The 17677-nt window shown below is 49.0% G+C and overlaps 1 protein-coding gene and 1 pseudogene across 1 annotated transcript; one reads left to right on the forward strand and one right to left on the reverse strand.

The window, feature by feature from the left end:
- Positions 1-14574: 14574 nt before the first annotated feature.
- NYX (nyctalopin) lies at positions 14575-16195 on the reverse strand. Its single transcript, XM_023202822.1, has 2 exons — positions 16141-16195; positions 14575-16047 (listed from the first exon to the last, which is right to left on the reverse strand). The coding sequence occupies exons 1-2, from the start codon at positions 16193-16195 to the stop codon at positions 14642-14644; spliced, it is 1461 nt and encodes a 486-aa protein (XP_023058590.1). The 3' UTR covers positions 14575-14641.
- Positions 16196-16872: 677 nt separating this feature from the next.
- On the forward strand, positions 16873-17268 carry LOC111536379 (annotated as a pseudogene).
- The last annotated feature ends 409 nt before the right edge of the window (positions 17269-17677 follow it).

Consider the following 17677-nt stretch of genomic DNA (forward strand, 5'->3'; position numbering starts at 1 on the left):
GAAACGGAACTGAAAAACTTTTTCCAGAATGACTATACCCTTGTACATTGCCACCAGTGATCCATGAGTGATCCAGTTTGTACCTATCCTTGCCAGCATTTGGCATTGTCACGATTTTTTATCCTTGTGTGGTGTTATCTCACTATGGTTTGAATTTGCATTTTTCTGATGGCCAGTGATGCTGAGCCTCTTTTCGTGTGCTTAATTACTGTCTGTGTATCCTTTTCGGTGAAATATCTGTTGTAATTTATGCCCATTTTCTAATTGCATTGTTGGCTTTTTTACCGTGAAGTTTTGAGATTCCTTTGTGGGATATGTGGTTTGCAAGTATTTTCTTCCAGGCCATACCTTGTCTTTCCATCCTACTTACATGGGCTTTTGCAGAACAACATTTTTAAATTTTGATGAGATAGAATTTGTCAATTTTTCCTCAGTGCTAAGAACTATTTTCTATTTTTTCTTAAGGTCTTTTTTTTTTTTTTTTGAGATGGAGTCTCACTCTGTCGCTCAGGCTGGCCGGATCTCGGCTCACTGCAAACTCCGCCTTCTAGGTTTACGCCATTCTCCTGCCTTAGCCTCCCGTGTAGCTGGGACTACAGGCACCCGCCACCTCGCCTGGCTAGTTTTTTGTATTTTTTAGTAGAGACGGGGTTTCACCACGTTAGCCAGGATGGTCCCGATCTCCTGACCTCGTCATCCACCCATCTTAGCCTCCCAAAGTGCTGGGATTACAGGCTTGAGCCACCATGCCCGGCTCTTAAGGTTTTATAATTTGTATTTTACATTTAATTTCTTTTTTTTTGAAACGGAGTCTTGCTCTGTCACCCAGTCTGGAGTGCAGTGGTGTGATCTCAGCTCACTGCAAGCTCTGCCCTCCAGGTTCACACCATTCTCCTGCCTCAGCCTCCTGAGTAGCTGGGACTACAGGTGCCCGCCACCACACCCGGCTAATTTTTTTGCAGTTTTTAGTAGAGACAGGGTTTCACTGTGTTAGCCAGGATGGTCTCGATCTCCTGACCTCATGATCCGCCCGCCTCAGCCTCCCAAAGTGCTGGAATTACAGGTGTGAGCCACTGCACCCGGCCCTATATTTAATTTCATGATTCATTTTGAGTTAATTCTTACCTAAGGTGTGAGTTTGGGTTGAAGGTTCATTTTTTTGCCTATGGATGTTCAATTGCTCCAGCACCATTTGCTGAAAAGGCTCTCATTTCTCCATTGATTTACCTTTTTTTTTTTTTGAGATGGAGTCTTGCTCTATCACCCAGGCTGGAGTGCAGTGGTGCCATCTCAGCTCACTGCAACCTCCACCTCCCAGGTTCAAGCGATTCTCCTGCCTCAGCCTCCTGAGTAGCTGGGACCACAGGCACACGCCACCATGCCTGGCTAATTTTTGTATTTTTAGTAGAGACAGAATTTCACCATGTTGGCCAGTCTGATCTCAAACTGAATTACTCAAGTGATCCGCCAGCCTCAGCCTCCCAAAGTGCTGGAATTACAGGTGTGAGCCACTGCACCCAGCCTCCATTGATTTACTTTTGCACCTTTGTCAAAAGTCAGCTGGGCATATTTGTGTGGCTCTATTTCTAGATTCTCTACTCTGTTCTGTTGTTCCGTTGTCTATCCCTCTACCAGTACCACAGAGCCTTAATTATGTAGCTAGATGACGTCTTAAAATCCTGTTTTTGCACTTTTGTCAAAAATTGGCTGAGCATATTTGCATTGGTCTATGTCTGGGTTTTCTTAAATTTTTTTTTTTTTGAGACAGGGTCTCACTGAATTGCCCAGCCTAGAGTGCACTGGCACAATAATAGCTCACTGCAGCCTCGATCTCCCAGGCTCAAGAGATCCTCCCAACTCAGCCTCCCAAATAGCTGGGACTACAGGCACATACCACTATGCCCAGCTAATTTATTTTTATTTTTACTTTTAGTAGAGACGAGGTCTCACTATGTTGCCCAGACTGGTCTTGAACTCCTAAGCTCAAGCAATTCTCCTGCCTCTGCCTCCCAAAGTGCTGGGATTACAGGTGTGAAGCACTGCACGTGGACATATGTCTGGGTTTTCTATTCTGTTCAATGATCTATGTTTCTATGCTCCTATCTCTCTGACCATACCACACTGTCATGATTACTGTAGTTATATAGGTAGACTTAGTATCCTGTAGAGTGATTCCTCTCACTTTATTCTTCTCCATGAAGATTGCTTTAGCTGTTCTAGGGACTGTGTCTTTCCATATACATTTTAGAATGAGCTTGTCTATGTCTACAAATAACCTTGCTGAGACTGTGACAGGAATTACATTACTCCTCTAGAACCTTTTGGAGAGAACTGACATCTTTACTATGTTGATTCTTCGAATCCCTGAGCACAGTATGTCTCCTTGTTTATTTAGGTTTTCTTTTATTTCTTTTTTTTTTTTTTTTCCCCGAGACGGAGTCTTGCTCTGTCACCCAGGCTGGAGTGCAGTGGCGCCATCTTGGCTCACTGCAACCTCCGCCTCCCACATTCAAGCAATTCTCCTGCCTCAGCCTCCCAAGTAGCTGGGATTACAGGTGCCTGCCACGACACCCAGATAATTTTTGTGTTTTTAGTGGAGACGAGATTTCACCATGTTGGCCAGGCTGGCCTCGAACTCCTGACCTCGTGATCTGCCTGCCTTGACTTCCCAAAGTGCTGGGATTACAGGCATGAGCCATGGCACCCGGTCTTCTTTAATTTCTGTCATCAGCATTTTGAACAGATCCTGTACATGTTTTGTTAAATGCATACCTAGGTATTTCATTTTCCTTGGAGTGATTGTAAATGATGTTGTGTTTTGAATTTCAGTTTCCATGTGTTCACTGTGTGAACCCCCAAAATCAGACAGGTCTCAGTTAATTTAGAAAGTTTATTTTGCCAAGGTTGAGGACATGCACCCACGACACAGCCTCAGGAGGTCCTGACAACATGTGGCCAAGGTGCTGAGAGCACAGTTTGGTTTTACACATTTTAGGGAGACATAAGACATCAATCAACATATGTAAGATGAACACTGGTTGGGTCTGGAAAGGCGTGACAACTCGAAGGTAGAAGGGGGCTTCCAGGTCATAGGTAGATAAGAGACAAACGGTTGCATTCTTTTGAGTTTCTGATTAGCCTCTCCAAAGGAGGCAATCAGATATGCATTTATCTCAGTGAGCGGAGGGGTGACTTTGAATAGAATGGAAGGCAGGTTTGCCTTAAGCAGTTCTCAGCTTGACTTCTCCCTTTAGCTTAGTGATTTTGGGGGTGCAAGATAGTTTCCTTTCACAACTGTTAATGTATAGAAATGCGGTTGATTTTTGTGTATTGATCTTGCATCCTGTGACCTTACTGAACACACTTCTTAGTTCTAGGAATTTTGGGGTAGATTATTTGGAATTTCCCACATGGAAAATTGGGTTGTTTGCAAATAAGGAGAGTTTTATTTCTTCCTTTCAACTCCGTATGTCTTTTTCCTTTTTCTTGCTTTATTGCCCTGGCTAGAACTTCCAGTACCACATTAAATAAAAGTGGTAAAAGTAGACATCCTGGCCAGGTGCGGTGGCTCACACCTGTAATCTCAGCACTTTGGGAGGCCGAGCCAGGTGGATTGCCTAAGGTCAGGAGTTTGAGACCAACCTGGCTAACATGGTGAAACCCTCGTCTCTACTAAAAATACAAAAATTAGCCGGGCATGAGGCTGGGCGCGGTGGCTCAAGCCTGTAATCCCAGCACTTTGGGAGGCTGAGACAGGCAGATCACAAGGTCAAGAGATCGAGACCAACCTGGCTAACACGGTGAAGCCCCCTCTCTACTAAAAAATACAAAAAATTAGCCGGGCGAGGTGGCGGGCGCCTGTAGTCCCAGCTACTCGGGAGACTGAGGCAGGAGACTAGCGGGAACCCAGGAGGCGGAGCTTGCAGTGAGCTGAGATCCGGCCACTGCACTCCAGCCTGGGCGACAGAGCGTGACTCTGTCTCAAAAAAAAAAAAAAAAAAAAAAAAATTAGCCGGGCATGATGACTCTTGCCTGTAGTCCCAGCTACTTGGGAAACTGAGGCAGAAGAATCATTTCAACCTGGGAGGCAGAGGTTGCAATGAGCCTAGATCAGGCCACTGCACTCCAGCCTGCACAACAGAGCAAGACTCCATCTCAAAAAAAAAAGAGTGGACATCCTCACCTCATTTTGACACCCTGTCTCAAAGAAAAAAAGCATTCAGTCTTTTACCGGTAAGTACGGTATTTGCTATAGGTTTCTTGGTTTTGTTTCCTTGTTGGTTTTTTGTTTTAGAGACAGGGTCTGCTCTGTTGCTCAGTCAGGAGGGCAGTGCATGCTGATGCTGATCCCAGCTCACTGCAACCTTGACCTCCTGGGCTCAAGGGATCCTCCCATTTCAGCCTGCCAAGTAGCTGGGACTACAGGCATGTGCCACCACGCCCAGCTAATATTAGTAATATTAGGTTGGTGCAAAAGTAATTGTGGTTTTTGACATTACTGTTTTTTGTTTTTTTTTTTTTTTTTTGAGACAGAGTTTCACTCTTGTTGCCCAGGCTGGAGTGCAATGGTGCAATCTTGGCTCACTGCAACCTCCGCCTCCCAGGTTCAAGCGATTCTCTTGCCTCAGCCTCCCAAGTAGCTGGGATTACAGGCATGCACCACCACGCCAGGCTAATTTTGTATTTTTAGTAGAGATGAGGTTTCTCCATATTGATCAGGCTGGTCTTGAACTCTGACCTCAGGTGATCTGCCTGTCTCGGCCTCCCAAAGTGCGGGGATTACAGGTGTGAGCCACTTCGCCTGGCCCTTTGCCATTACTTTCAATGGGAAAAACCACAATTACTTTTGCACCAAGGTGATACGTTTCTTGTAAATGCTATCAAGTTGAAATCATTCCCCTCTAACTTGCTGAGCATTTTTTATCATGAATGGGTATTGGATTTTATTAACTGCTTTTCCTGCACCAGTTGGCATGATCATATGATTTTTCTTCATTAGCCTGTTAACATGATAAGTTACATTAGTTTTCAAACGTCGAACCAGCCTTGCATACCTGGAATAAATCTCACTTGGTCATGGTGTATAATTCTTTTGGAATTTTTAAAAGTAATCTCTTCTGAACTTCAACTATTAGCCCCAGAAGAGAAATGTCACCTTATTATCTAGAGATAGGGATGTTTACTCAGGGTCTGGAGCTTCTGGAACTTAAGAGACCCGGATTCACAACTCAGTTTTGTCATTTACTAGCTCTGGGCCTTTGGCAAGTCACTTAATTCTCTAAACTTTAGTTTCCACACCTGCAAAATGAGGATGACAAAACTTATGTCAGAGGATTGTTAAAGGAACTAAATGAGAGAATAAGGTGATTCCGCATTCACTACCTCCCTGGCAGTCAATGATGGTAACCATTTGATTTCCAGAGCAACAACCATTTTGGAGTAGAAATTGGAGAATTTTGGAAAGGCAGTTAGATACAGTATTAGGAACAGGACACAGAGCTGACATGATGGGATTTATCCTAAATGATCACAACCTCTGTAATCATTTATCCCTGGGTGGTTGGGTGGAGGTTTTTTCTTCATGTTATTGAGTGCTTTAATAAGTATCACTGCAAGACACCAAGAAGGTCATTCAAAGACATTCTCATCAATAGTTATTATTAACATATTAAACGAAACAGAATTGCACTGCAGGAGTTCAGCACTCATTAGTGGTCTGCTCTACACATAAAAATTCACCCTGCCTTTTCAGGCTGAAGAATCCTTCAATTACATTATTTTTACCATTGAAAGTAATGGCAAAAACCGCAATTACTTTTGCACCAACCTAATAACTCCTGACTGCCCAGGTGACCTTCAAAACTCCCCGTCTTACTTCTTTGGCTCTAACTATGTCTTTAAAAATGGTATAAATAAGGCAAGTCCACTTTGTGGTGGTGGTACAGGAAAATAAATTGGCCAGGAGACAAATAAGCAACAAATGAAATGGAGTACTACTGCACTTTACCTTCAATCCCATGCTGCTTGAAAACAAATAAGGAATCAACCTGACCTATGACACCGACTTTGTTTCTTTTTTTTTTTTTTGAGATGGAGTCTTGCTCTGTCGCCCAGGCTGGAGTGCAGTGGTGTGATCTCAGCTCACTGCAACGTCCATCTCCTGGGTTCAAGCGATTCTCCTGCCTCAGCCTCGAGTAGCTGGGATTGACAGGGGTGTGCCATCCCCAGCTAATTCTTTTTTTTTTTTTTTTTTAGGCAGAGTCTCACTCTGTCGCCTAGGCTGGAGTGCAGTGGCACGATCTTGGCTCACTGCAACCTCTGCCTCCCGGATTCCAACAATTCTCCCACCTCAACCTCCCAAGTAGCTGGGAGTACAGGCACGCCACCATGCCCGGCTAATTTTTGTAATTTTTTTTTTTAGTAGAGATGGGGTTTCACCATGTTTGGCCAGGCTGGTCTCGAGCACCAAAGTGCTGGGATTGCAGGCATAAGCCACCACACCCAGCCAACACTGACTTTCAAATATGATCATGACTGACAGAAAAATATGCTTTTTTTTTTTTTCTTTTTGAGACTGAGTTTTGCTCTTGTTGCCCAGGCTGCAGTGTAATGGCACAGTCTCAGCTCACTGCAACCTCCACCTCCTGGGTTCAAGCGATTCTCCTGCCTCAACCTCCCAAGTAGCTGGGATTACAGGCTCCTGCCACCATGACTGGCTAATTTTTGTATTTTTAGTAGAGACGGGGTTTCACCACGTTGGCCAGGCTGGTTTCGAACTCCTGACCTCAGGTGATCCGCCTGCCTCGGGCTTCCAAAGTGCTGGGATTACAGGCATGAGCCACTGCACTGGCCACTTTTTGTTTTTCTGAGACAAGGTCTCACTCTATTGCCCAAGTTGGAGTGCAGTGGCACCATCACGGCTCATTGCAGCCTCAAGTGATCAAGCGAGCCTCCCACCCCAGCTTCCCGAGTAGCTGGGACTACAGGCAGGCACCACCACACGCGGCTAATTTTTTTGATTTTTAGTAGAGACGAGGTTTCACTATGTTGCCCAGGCTGGTCTCAAACTCCTGAGTTCAAGCAATCCTCCTGCCTCAGCTTCCCGAAGTGCTGGGATTGCAGGCATGAGTCACTGCACCCAGCTGAAAGATGCATTTTTGTATTGTAATCTGGTGTACACACACACACACACATAACTGAAGCAAACGTTTAATGAAGTAGTACTTATCTTACCACCTGTGATGAATGTGGAAATTTCCCCATCTACTTTGTTACTATTATTTTGTATTGCAGCTTGTAACTAATGATGCCACAATCCATGTGACCTGCTACTGGATGGCAAGTGAGCCACAGGCCGGCATAGGCCCGAGGTGATGTAGGCCCATTAGGGAACTCCTGCTAGGCAAATGGGAACCACGAAGGAAAGACCTCCACCGGCTTCCGTACAGGTTGGTGTTTCAGTGAGTCCGCCTGTGAACAAAAACTCCTTTTCTCCTCTCGGGATCACAGTTGTAAAAGTCAGCAAAATGTCAAGGGAACTCCCTTGAAGATTGCATGTTTGTCTAAGGGCTTCTACATTTCCTCTGCCTGGAACATAAATAGAAGGAATAGAAATAACATTCATTCAGGAACTGAAGTTGACTGGGAGAGGCTGCACTTCAGCCCTGTCTGTACCCCAGACCACAGTGAGGGCAGACACCAAAGTGCTGGGTGCCCCTGCCTATACCCGAGACCACAGTGGGGACAGACACCCAAGACCAGGGGCTGCTTGAGACCAGAGAGAGGAGGATTAGACAGAAGACTCCTCAAATCAGCCCAGTCCTGTGAGAGACCTGGACTTGACTGCTCCTTTCGGCAGCTCTGATGGCCCACACAGTAGGACTATGTGTGTCATCCTGTGGGGAGTGCTGCTGAGGACAAAGCGGGCCACTACCTGGAGAGTAGAGTTTCCCGTGTGGGGCTGGTGAGGTTGGCTTTACGCTGGGGGATAAAAAAATCTTCCCTGAGAATTTGGCCTCAGAAACAGAGGAAGGCCTTAGCATTCCTAGTGCGTGTGGGTAGGGAGGGAAGTTAGGCCAGCTGCAGGGGCCTCTGAGGGGGTTGGGGGCTAACAGTTCTGCCAACAGCCCCGTCCAGTGTTAGTCAGTGGCCTATTCACTTCCTTTCTATCGTAACCAACCCTTTGGAAAAGTCTCATTCACTTCCCAGCCTGGTGTTCTCTTCTGGGCTGTGAAGCAAGGGCCTAAACCATCTTTGGGCCTGAGGATCAAAGAGGACTAGGGTTCCCTTCCTTGAGGTCAGGCTGAGGATGGCAGAAGGGACAGCCAGCCAAGGACAGCTGTGCCCAGCAGATATTGTCCTCTAGAGGGCGGCACTGTGGTAGATTAACAAAGGTGGGTGGGTGTGGGAGCTGTTGACCTCAGTTGTGAAACCACCACAGAGGAGCCTCTCGGAAAGAGCCAGAGGGCTAAGGGGGAATATTTTCCAAAGATCAAGCTTCTGGGGAGTTGAATATTGTAAGTTGAGTATTTGTAAGGAAAACATTTTTAAAGGAAAAATGTGAGCCTTTTGTCTCTATATTTTCTGTTCCCTTAACTTGAAAGAACCAATACAAAGAGGCCATAGCATTCCTATTGGCTAAATACAGTGTCCAGAAGTCTAGCTGGGAGCTAGTGGATTGCTCACCAGATTTCCCCCTCGAGTCTCTATTCCTTTTGACAGTTCTGAAAAGTACAGGTTTTTGTTTGTTTTTTAGAGATGGAGCCTCCCTCTGTCACCCAGGCTGGAATGCAGTACCGTGATTGTTAGCAGTGGTGAATCCGCCCGGGTCTGCAGCAAACTCAATCCTTGCCTCTGCAGAGGAAAGAATTTGTCTAAGGAGCATAAGGCAGAGTGAGAGACCAAGGCAAGTTTTAAAGCAGGAGTGAGAGTTTATTAAAAAGTTTTAGAGCAGGAACAAAAGGAAGTAAAGTAGACTTGGAAGAGGGCCAAGCAGGCAATTTGAGAGATTCAAGTGCATGGTGTGACCTTTGACTTGGGGTTTTCTATGTTGGCGTGCTTTTGGGGTTGCGTTACTTCTCCCCTGAGTCTTCCCTTGGGGTCAGCTGCCTGCATGCACAGTGACCTGCCAGCACTTGGGAAGGGCTGCATGCACAGTGCATTTACTGGAGTCGCACGCATGCTCACTTGAGGCATTCTTCCCTTACCAATCCAGTGTTCCTAGAGGAAGGTTAAACTCCACCATTTTGCTATTTTGTGTGCATATTTGAGTCCACTCGGCCAACTCCTGAGATCTTATGAGGAAGCTGCTGAACACGAGTTTCAGGTGTTTTCTATCTTTTGGCAGCCTGCCATTCCGATACCAGCTGCGACAAATTATTATTTGAGAGGGACACCTTAACAACTGCCTGCCCATCACCTGATGGTCGCCTGACATTCCTGGTGAGGGGAGAGCCCTCTCCTGCTCTGCTCATGCCTGACTACCTACTCTAACATTATCATAGCTGCCTGCATCCTTGAACTCCTGGACTCAAGTGATCCTCCCACCCCAGCCTCCCTAGTAGCTGGGACTACAAGCACATGCCACCACAACTGGCTAATTTTTTTTTTTTTGTAGAGACGGGCTCTCGCTGTGTTGCCCAGACTACTCTAAAACACCTGGTCTCAAGTGATCCTCCTGCCTCAGCCTCCTGAAGTGCTGGGGTTACAGGAATGAGTCACCACACCCAGCCTGGAGCACTACTAGTGTTCACTAATATTCCCAGTTCCCCTCTCCTGGGTTCATAGGGGAATCATGTTTCCATTTCTCAGTGAAGTTAAGTCTGGCTATGTGACCTTTTTGGTCAATGAGATTTGAGCAGCAATGTGTGTCACATCTGGGTGGAAGCATTTAACAGTGATGCACAGGGTGGGTGCAGTGGCTCACGCCTGTAATCCCAGCACTTTGGGAGGCGGGCAGATCACTTGAGGTCAGGAGTTCAAGACCAGCCTGGCCAACATGGTGAAACCCTGTCTCTACAAAAACACAAAAATTAGCCGAGCATGATGGTGAGTGCCCTCCCAGCTACTTGGGAGGCTGAGGTGGAAGAATTGCTTGAACCTGGGAGGGGGAGGTTGCAGTGTGCCAAGATGGTACCATTGCACTCCAGCCTGGGTGACAGACAGACTCCATATCAAAAGAAAAAAGAAAAAGAAAAAGAGTGATACACAACTCTCCCAAGCTGTCCTCTTCTGTGGCAAACCCTAGAGCTTCGTGTTTAATAACAATGTCCTAAGATGGTGTATCCTTTGTCAGCCTGGGTCCCTGAATGGCTACAATGAGCAGAGCCCCACTAATGATCCTACAATGGACAGGTAGCATGAGCAAGAAATAAACCTCCGTAAGCCACTGAGCTTTGGGAGTTACCTGTTACCGCAGCATAGCATGGCCCATCCTGACTGATACACATAGTTTTGCTAAACAGAATCTATAGTACCTACTATTTACTTAAGGTACCATGTAGCCAGTGATGGGGTGAGAGCCTAAATGAACTCAAAATGGAAACTCTTCATTCCCTGTTTTCTCACGAGAGCTCATGATGGCCACAAATTCACTGGGAACTCATTCCAAGCAACTCTGGGTCTGTTTGGCAGTAAGTAGCTCCCACGTTCCCAGAGTTCTACTGGGCTGGGTAGCTCTATAAATACCTGTTTCCCTGGAGGCTATTTTAATGCTGATACTCCTTCAGAAACATTCAGCCAAGCAAATGTCCATTAAAAAGCTGGCCATCTAACCACCCAGGCAGAACCGGAGCAGCATTTTGAGGCTGACTCTCACAAACCCGCTCCAAATGAAAGGAAGGACATTCCTCTCAAGGCAGCACCTTGTTCCTCAGTAACCCAGGCTGCACGTCTGCCATGGACTTCCCTGGATACCTCAATGCAGAAATCTGGTCTCCAGGATTCTCGTGACCTTCACTCAGTTACCATGGCCACGACACTGGGTTTGAGCAAACAACAATTCTGCCCTCATCTGATTCTCACTTTTCAGAAGTAAGATATTTGGAGAACAAATTCACTTTGAAACATTACAATCAATCAACAGGTTTCCAGTTTCGAATATTGTGACCAAACCAAAGCAAGCCATGACCTAGAAACCTCATTTTTAGCCCATAGGAAAAAAAATGACTGCTTAATAATTTTGATAACTGTTAAAATTTCAATATAGAGTGAATTTTTTTTTTTTTTTTTTTTTTTTAAGAGAAGACGTCTTGTTCTGTTGCCCAGGCTGGAGCACAGTGGCGCAATCATAGCTCATTGTAACCTCAAACTCCTGGGCTCAAAAGGTCATGATGCCGCAAGCAACTCAAACTGTTAGTAAGAAATAATAATAATACAGAGAAAGAGAAAAAGCAAATACGGTAAAATGTTAACAATTGGGAAACCTAGGTGAATGGCCCAAGTGTTCATTCTTGCAACTTTTCTGTAGGTTTGAAAAAATCACACATGCTCCAGATTAGTGGCTTTCAAATTTTAACCATAACCCACAATAAAATATAAATTATACACAGTAACCCAGTACACACACACATACATGTATAATTTAACAAATGCATATATATTAAATAAAAAGTCTCACTGGGTGCAGTGGCTCATGCCTGTAATCCTAGCACTTTGGGAGGCCGAAGCAGGCAAATCATGAGATCAGGAGTTCGAGACCAGCCTGGCCAACACAGTGAATCCCAGTCTGTACTAAAACTACAAAAATTAGCCAGGCACGGTGGGGGGGTGCCTGTAGACCCAGCTACTCTGGAGGCTGAGGCAGTAGAATCACTTGAACCCAGGAAGCAGAGGTTGCAGTGAGCCGAGATCATGCCACTGCACTCCAGCCTGGGCGACACAGCGAGACTTTTGTCTCAAAAAAAAAAAAGTTTCACAAAACAATAGTCTTATAATATTATGTGATACTCTGTGACTTTTCTATTCTATAATTTTTTTTTTTTTAATGCTGGTTAAATTTCTTTTTTTTTTTTCCAGACAGGGTCTTGCTCTGTCACCCAGGCTGGAGTGCAGTGGTATGAACACAGCTCACCCAGCCTCAACTTCCTGGGCTCAAGACATCCTCCCACATCAGTCTCCTGCATAGCTGGGACTATTGGTGCTCGACACCATGCTCAGGTAATTTTTTATTTTTTTGTAGAGATGGGGTCTCACCATGTTGCCCACACTGGTCTCAAACTACTGAGTTCAAGAGATCCTCCTGGCTCAGCTCCCCAAAGTGCTGGGATTATAGCCATGAGTCACTGTGCCCAGTCTGGTTTTTTAAAAATTTAAAACCCATTGAGTTAATGACCATTAATGGTTGAAACATTTGAATACATCTGTCCTCAGCAGTACTTTGTGCAACATTTCCAATACTTAGTATTACACAGAGACACAGGAGTGTCCCCATGAAGAAGTGACAGCTTGGCCGGGCATGGGGGCTCACACCTGTAATCCCAGCAGTTTGGGAGGCTGAGGCAGGCAGATCACCTGAGGTCAGGAGTTCGAGACCAGCCTGACCAACATAGAGAAACCCCGTCTCTACTAAAAATACAAAATTAGCCAGGTGTGGTGGCGCATGCCTGTAATCCCAGCTACTTGGGAGGCTGAAGCAGGAGAACCACTTGAATCCAGGAAGCAGAGGTTGTGGTGAGCCAAGATCGCACCACTGTACTCCAACCTGGGCAACAAGAATGAAACTCCGTCTCAAAAAAAAAAAAAGTGACAGCTTGGTGTACCCTGAATTCATATGGGTTTTCTTTCTTCTTCTTCTTCTTCTTCTTTTTTTTTTTTTTGAGACAGAGTCTTGCTCTGTTGCCCAGGCTGGAGTGCAGTGGCACAATCTCGGCTCACCACAACCTCTGCCTCCCAGATTCAAGCGATTCTCCTGTCTCAGGCTCCCAAGTAGCTGGGACCACAGGTGCATGCCACAATGCCTGGCTAATTTTTGTATTTTTAGTAGAGATGGGGTTTCACTTTGTTGGCCAGGCTGGTCTCGAACTCCTGACCTCGTGATCCACCTGCCTCAGCCTCCCAAAGTGCTGGGATTACAGGTGTGAGCCACCACGCCCAGTCTTCATGTGGGTTTTCAAAACCCACCTCTTCAAATACAGAGAGGACATTAAAAAGATTACAATTTCCAGAATGCTGACAAATGCAGTCATAGCATGCAGTGTAGAGAACAGCTTGGGTTCTTGGGTGAGTGGTGAGCAGCATATGCACTTTTCTTGACTTGACTGCCTTATAGTCTGTCAGGAATCTCTGCCTGTTGTGACCAGCTTAGGACGGTTCTGCTGCAAACCACAGAGATGGGCACGGCAGGCCAGCAGAGCCAGCATTTGCAACTCAGCCTGCAAAGCCTTATTCTTGCAGCCTATGCTAAACAAGCTGCTGATGCTGAGGCAGACAGAACAGTCAAACACCATTTGTTCCCACTCCAACCCTGAGAAAAGCTGGGTTTGGTAGGGCCCCTAGGTGGGATTTGGTAGCCCCACCCTCAGACACAGCATACCCGAGCCATGCATGCTTGCTGCAGGCCTATCTGGCCTTTGCCCTTGTAGTCAAGCCTGGGGGAATGTAGTTGGCCAACTCCCAACCTGAGAAATCTCTAAATCCCCTTTCCCAGCTACTGGCTGCCTCCTTCCCTCTTGGCCATTAGTCAGCCCCGAAGTGTGCAGCCCATAATAATTTCCACACCTAATGGAATCATCCAAGCTGGAGCCTCCCTGCCCCGCTCTCTGTGTCTTCCGGACATTCTTCCCACAAAACGCTAAGAAAAAAGGATTGTGTGGCCTCCTGGGAGATTCACAATGAATGTTAGCATATGAAAGACTCTGAAAAGTCCAGCAGTACAGAAACCGGTTTAACCTTTTTTTTTTTTTAATCCTCGGACTTTACAAATTTATTTGTCCACAAACACACCCCCTGCTGCCCCTTTTTTCCCTACCCTGCCCTAAAGTTCCTTTGTGGCTAGGGCCAGCCCTGGGAATAACTGTGGAGTAAATGAACTGGATCTTTGTTCTAAACGCCTCCTAAAACATCTCAGACCCCAGGAACCACCGCCACCCTTTGTCTTAAGTCTCTCTCCCATCTCCCTTCTCTCACGTCCTGCCCACCTTCCTGAATCCTAGTGTTTCCAGGTCCCTGGAGAGAAGGAGGAGGATTGTGGTAGAAAACAAAGGACTTGGGTATAATGGGTTACCCCGCCAGGAGAACTGGGACGACTCTTAACTACTTAGCCAATGGAAGTCTCTCTAATTCAGACCTTGCAGGCACTGTTGCCTGGAAGATGGTGGGGTGGGGTGGGATGGGGTGGGGAGGAGAGGGGAGGGGCGGGAAGGGGAGGGGATGTGAAGCCCTAGAAGCTTCCCATTCCTAGTCTTCCCACCCAAGGGCCCACGTTCATTCTTGCTTCTCTTTTCCAATAGATACCCGTGTGACAAGAGGAGAAATGCATACCATCCTCCCCCTCGAGTGGCATGTCCCTGTGTTCTCCCTGGGGCCATCTCTGTTCATTTCACCCTCCACTGGGATTTTCACCTCTGCCCCCCATCCTGTCTCCTCTCCCCTTTCCACAAACACCCTCAAGCCCAGTTAAGCAAACTTTGCCCCTCTGGCCAGGTCAGTCCATCTGCAGGCCAAACACCACGTGCTGGGCCACGCTGGGCAGGAGACAAGAGGTGAGAAACCAGGGCTGCCAGCCAGCGCCTGCCACCCCACGGGAGGAGAGGCTGTAGGACAGGGAGGCGTTGGCCAGCCCCCCAGTAGTGTTGGCCTCCTCCTCCACCAGGACCCTCGGGGCCAGAAGCTTGGAGAGGAGGCTGCTGAACCTGTTCACGGTGGTGGCCTCTGGTTCTGGGGACGGGCCTGGACTGGACGTGGTGAGGTTCAGCTCCTCGGGGTCCACACAGAGGCCATTGGAGGAGCGCCCGAAGGTCACCCGGCTGAGGTCCAGGCCGGCCACGGAGCCCGGGGAGGCGCACGGCACGTCGGTGACACGCCCGGAGCCCTCCATCCAGTCCCGCAGCCACTCCAGGCGGCAGTCGCAGCACCACGGGTTGCGGAAGAGGAAGAGGCGGCCCAGGAAGAAGCCGGGCTGGAAGGCGGCCCAGGCGAGCACGGTGAGGCGGTTGCCGTTGAGGTGCAGGGCGAGGAGGCCCGAGAGGTTCTGGAAGGCGCCCTCCTCCACGAAGGCGATGCTGTTGCGGTCCAGGTAGAGCAGCTCGAGCTCGGCCAGGTCAACGAACCAGGCGCGCGCCACGCGGTCCAGTGCGTTGCCACCCAGGTTGAGCGTGCGCAGGCGCCGCAAGCCGCGGAAGGCGTCGGCCGGGAGCTCGGCCAGCAGGTTGTCGTTGAGCAGCAGATGCTCCAGGACGCCACAGTCACCGAAGGCGCCAGCGTGCACGGCACGGACGCGGTTGGCCTGCAGGCTGAGCGAGCGCAGGCGGCGCAGGCCCTGCAGCGAGCTGGAGGCCACTGCCTCGATGCGGCCGCGCTCCAGGTGCGCGTGCGTCAGGTTGGCCAGGCCTCGTAGCGCGCCCGGCACGCGGCGGAACAGGTTGTCGAAGGCGGCGAGCTCGCGCAGGGCCGGCAGTTCGGCCAGGAGGCGCTCGGGCACGCTGAAGAGGCGGCAGGCGGCTAGGTCCAGGCGGCGCAGGCGGCCGAGCGCCGCGAAGGTGCGCGCGTGCAGGTAGCGTAGATCGCCGTTGTGCGCCAGGCGCAGCTCAGCCAGGCGCGGCAGGCCTTTGAAGGCGCCGGGCGTGATGAAGGACAGGTTGTTGTGGCGCAGCGACAGGCGGCGCAGGGACGGCAGCGTGCCGAAGGCCCGCTCGCCCAGGAAGCGCAGGCCGTTCCGGTCCAGGTCGATGGAGACCGCCTCGCACGGGAAGTCGGCCGGCACCCGCAGGAGGCCCGCGCGGTCGCAGCGCACTGAGCAGCCGCGCTCCACAGTGCTGCAGGCGCAGGCGGCGGGACAAGCGCGAGCGCAGGCCCCCACGGCCCGGGCTCTGGGCAGGCCGAGGACCACCACTGCAGGGACAGGGTGGTGGGGGGTCGGGAAGGAGGAGAAAAGAGAAAAAAGGAGCAACAGTCAGCCAAAGGTCACCCCAGGAAAAATCCTGCCTGCCCGGGCAGCAGGATGCAGGCCCTCCACCGAGTTATCCTGTGTCCGGCGCATGGCCTCTTCCCACCTCCGCCGCCTCACACGGGTTTATCCACATAAGACACCCGCTCCTTTGCTTTCCAGTTACCTTAATCAGCAAAACCCAGCTGCAATCCCTGCAGCTGACCCCAATCTAAACTCCCTCCTGCCTGTACCACCACTCGTGTGCTCCCAGTGTGACAGGCCAGGTTTCACTAACACAGGCCTCCATAACAACTGTTTCAGCACTGACTAAATGGTTAAGTATTAAAAGCTGGCAGGTCGCAGTGGCTCAGCCTGTAATCCCAGCACTTTGGGAGTCCGAGGCGGGTGGATCACCTGAGCTCAGGAGTTCACACCAGCCTGAGCAACATGGTGAAACTCCGTCTCTACTAAAAATACAAAAATTAGCTGGGCGTGGTGATGGGCGCCTGTAATCCCACCTACTCGGGGGGCTGAAGCACTAGAATCCCTTGAACCCCGGAGGCGGAGGTTCCAGTGAGCTGAGATCACGCCACTGCACTCTAGCCCGGGCGACAGAGTGAGACTCCGTATCAAAACTAAATAAATAAATAATATTGCCCGCGACCACGTGTGTTGGTGGCGGTGGCGCAGGCAGAACCCAGGCTCCACGGCTTGGGGCCTGCCCGGGCCTCTACTGCGGGGCGCCGGCAGAAGTGGGGGCGCCAGTAGTCACGGACCTCACCAAGACAATGCAGGCTCCAGTGACCTTTCCCGTGCCTGTGCTCCAGCTGCCCCAAGGCCCTGATGGCCTCAGCCGTGGCTTTGCCCCTGATGGATGCAAAGCACCCCTGAAGCCAGAGGTTCCTGAAATCCAGGAGTGTCCCCTAGCTGAAGAATCCCTGGAATCCCAGGAGCAGCGGGCCTGAGCCGCCCTTCTGGAGCGTTACCTCCACAGCCTGTTGGCCATGGTGAATCGTAAGGTGAGCTTCACATTGCACGAGGGTGTGCGTGTGGCCACCCACTTTGGAGCCACTGACCTGGATGTGGCCAACTTCTACGTGTCACAACTACAGACTCCCATAGGTATGCAAGCAGAGGCGCTGCTCTGATGTAGTGACATTATTTCATATACCTTCAAGCCATAAAGATATTGTTCACCTTTCTGCTTGAGGCTAAGCCACTGTATCCCAGGTCTCCCAATGTTCCCAAGCCAGGAACTGTGGGTCCCATGGAGTTATGAGCTCCCTTGGAATTTTGAGCCAAGCTTTAAGGAAGTCTGGACTCCTGAGACCTCCTGAATCTAGTCAGTAAAATTCTGCAACTCTAAGAATTCTAAGATCCCATTGGAAGGAATGCTCTACCTTGCAGAACTCTGAATTCTACAGAAATATGGGCCTGATGCCATTTCCTGAAGACTGGGGCATCGGAGTGTGGTGATAAAGGAGGACAAACTTTACAGGGGGAAGTTGTTTATTAAAGAGGTTGCAAAGTTCAGCCACCCTGAAGATACTCGCCAGTGCTCCCCTCCTTCTAAAGAACCAGTTACCCCAGGAA

Source organism: Piliocolobus tephrosceles, chromosome 12, assembly GCF_002776525.5.
Source record: "Piliocolobus tephrosceles isolate RC106 chromosome 12, ASM277652v3, whole genome shotgun sequence".
In the NCBI taxonomy this organism is placed as follows: Eukaryota; Metazoa; Chordata; class Mammalia; order Primates; family Cercopithecidae; genus Piliocolobus; species Piliocolobus tephrosceles.

Coding starts and splice junctions, on each gene's coding strand:
- NYX (XM_023202822.1), bottom strand. CDS start 16,195: ATGCGCCGGACACAGGATAACTCGGTGGAGGGCCTGCATCCTGCTGCC. Junction 16,048..16,140: donor GCATCCTGCTGCCCGGGCAG/GCAGGATTTTTC, acceptor CTGTCCCTGCAG/TGGTGGTCCTCGGCCTGCCC.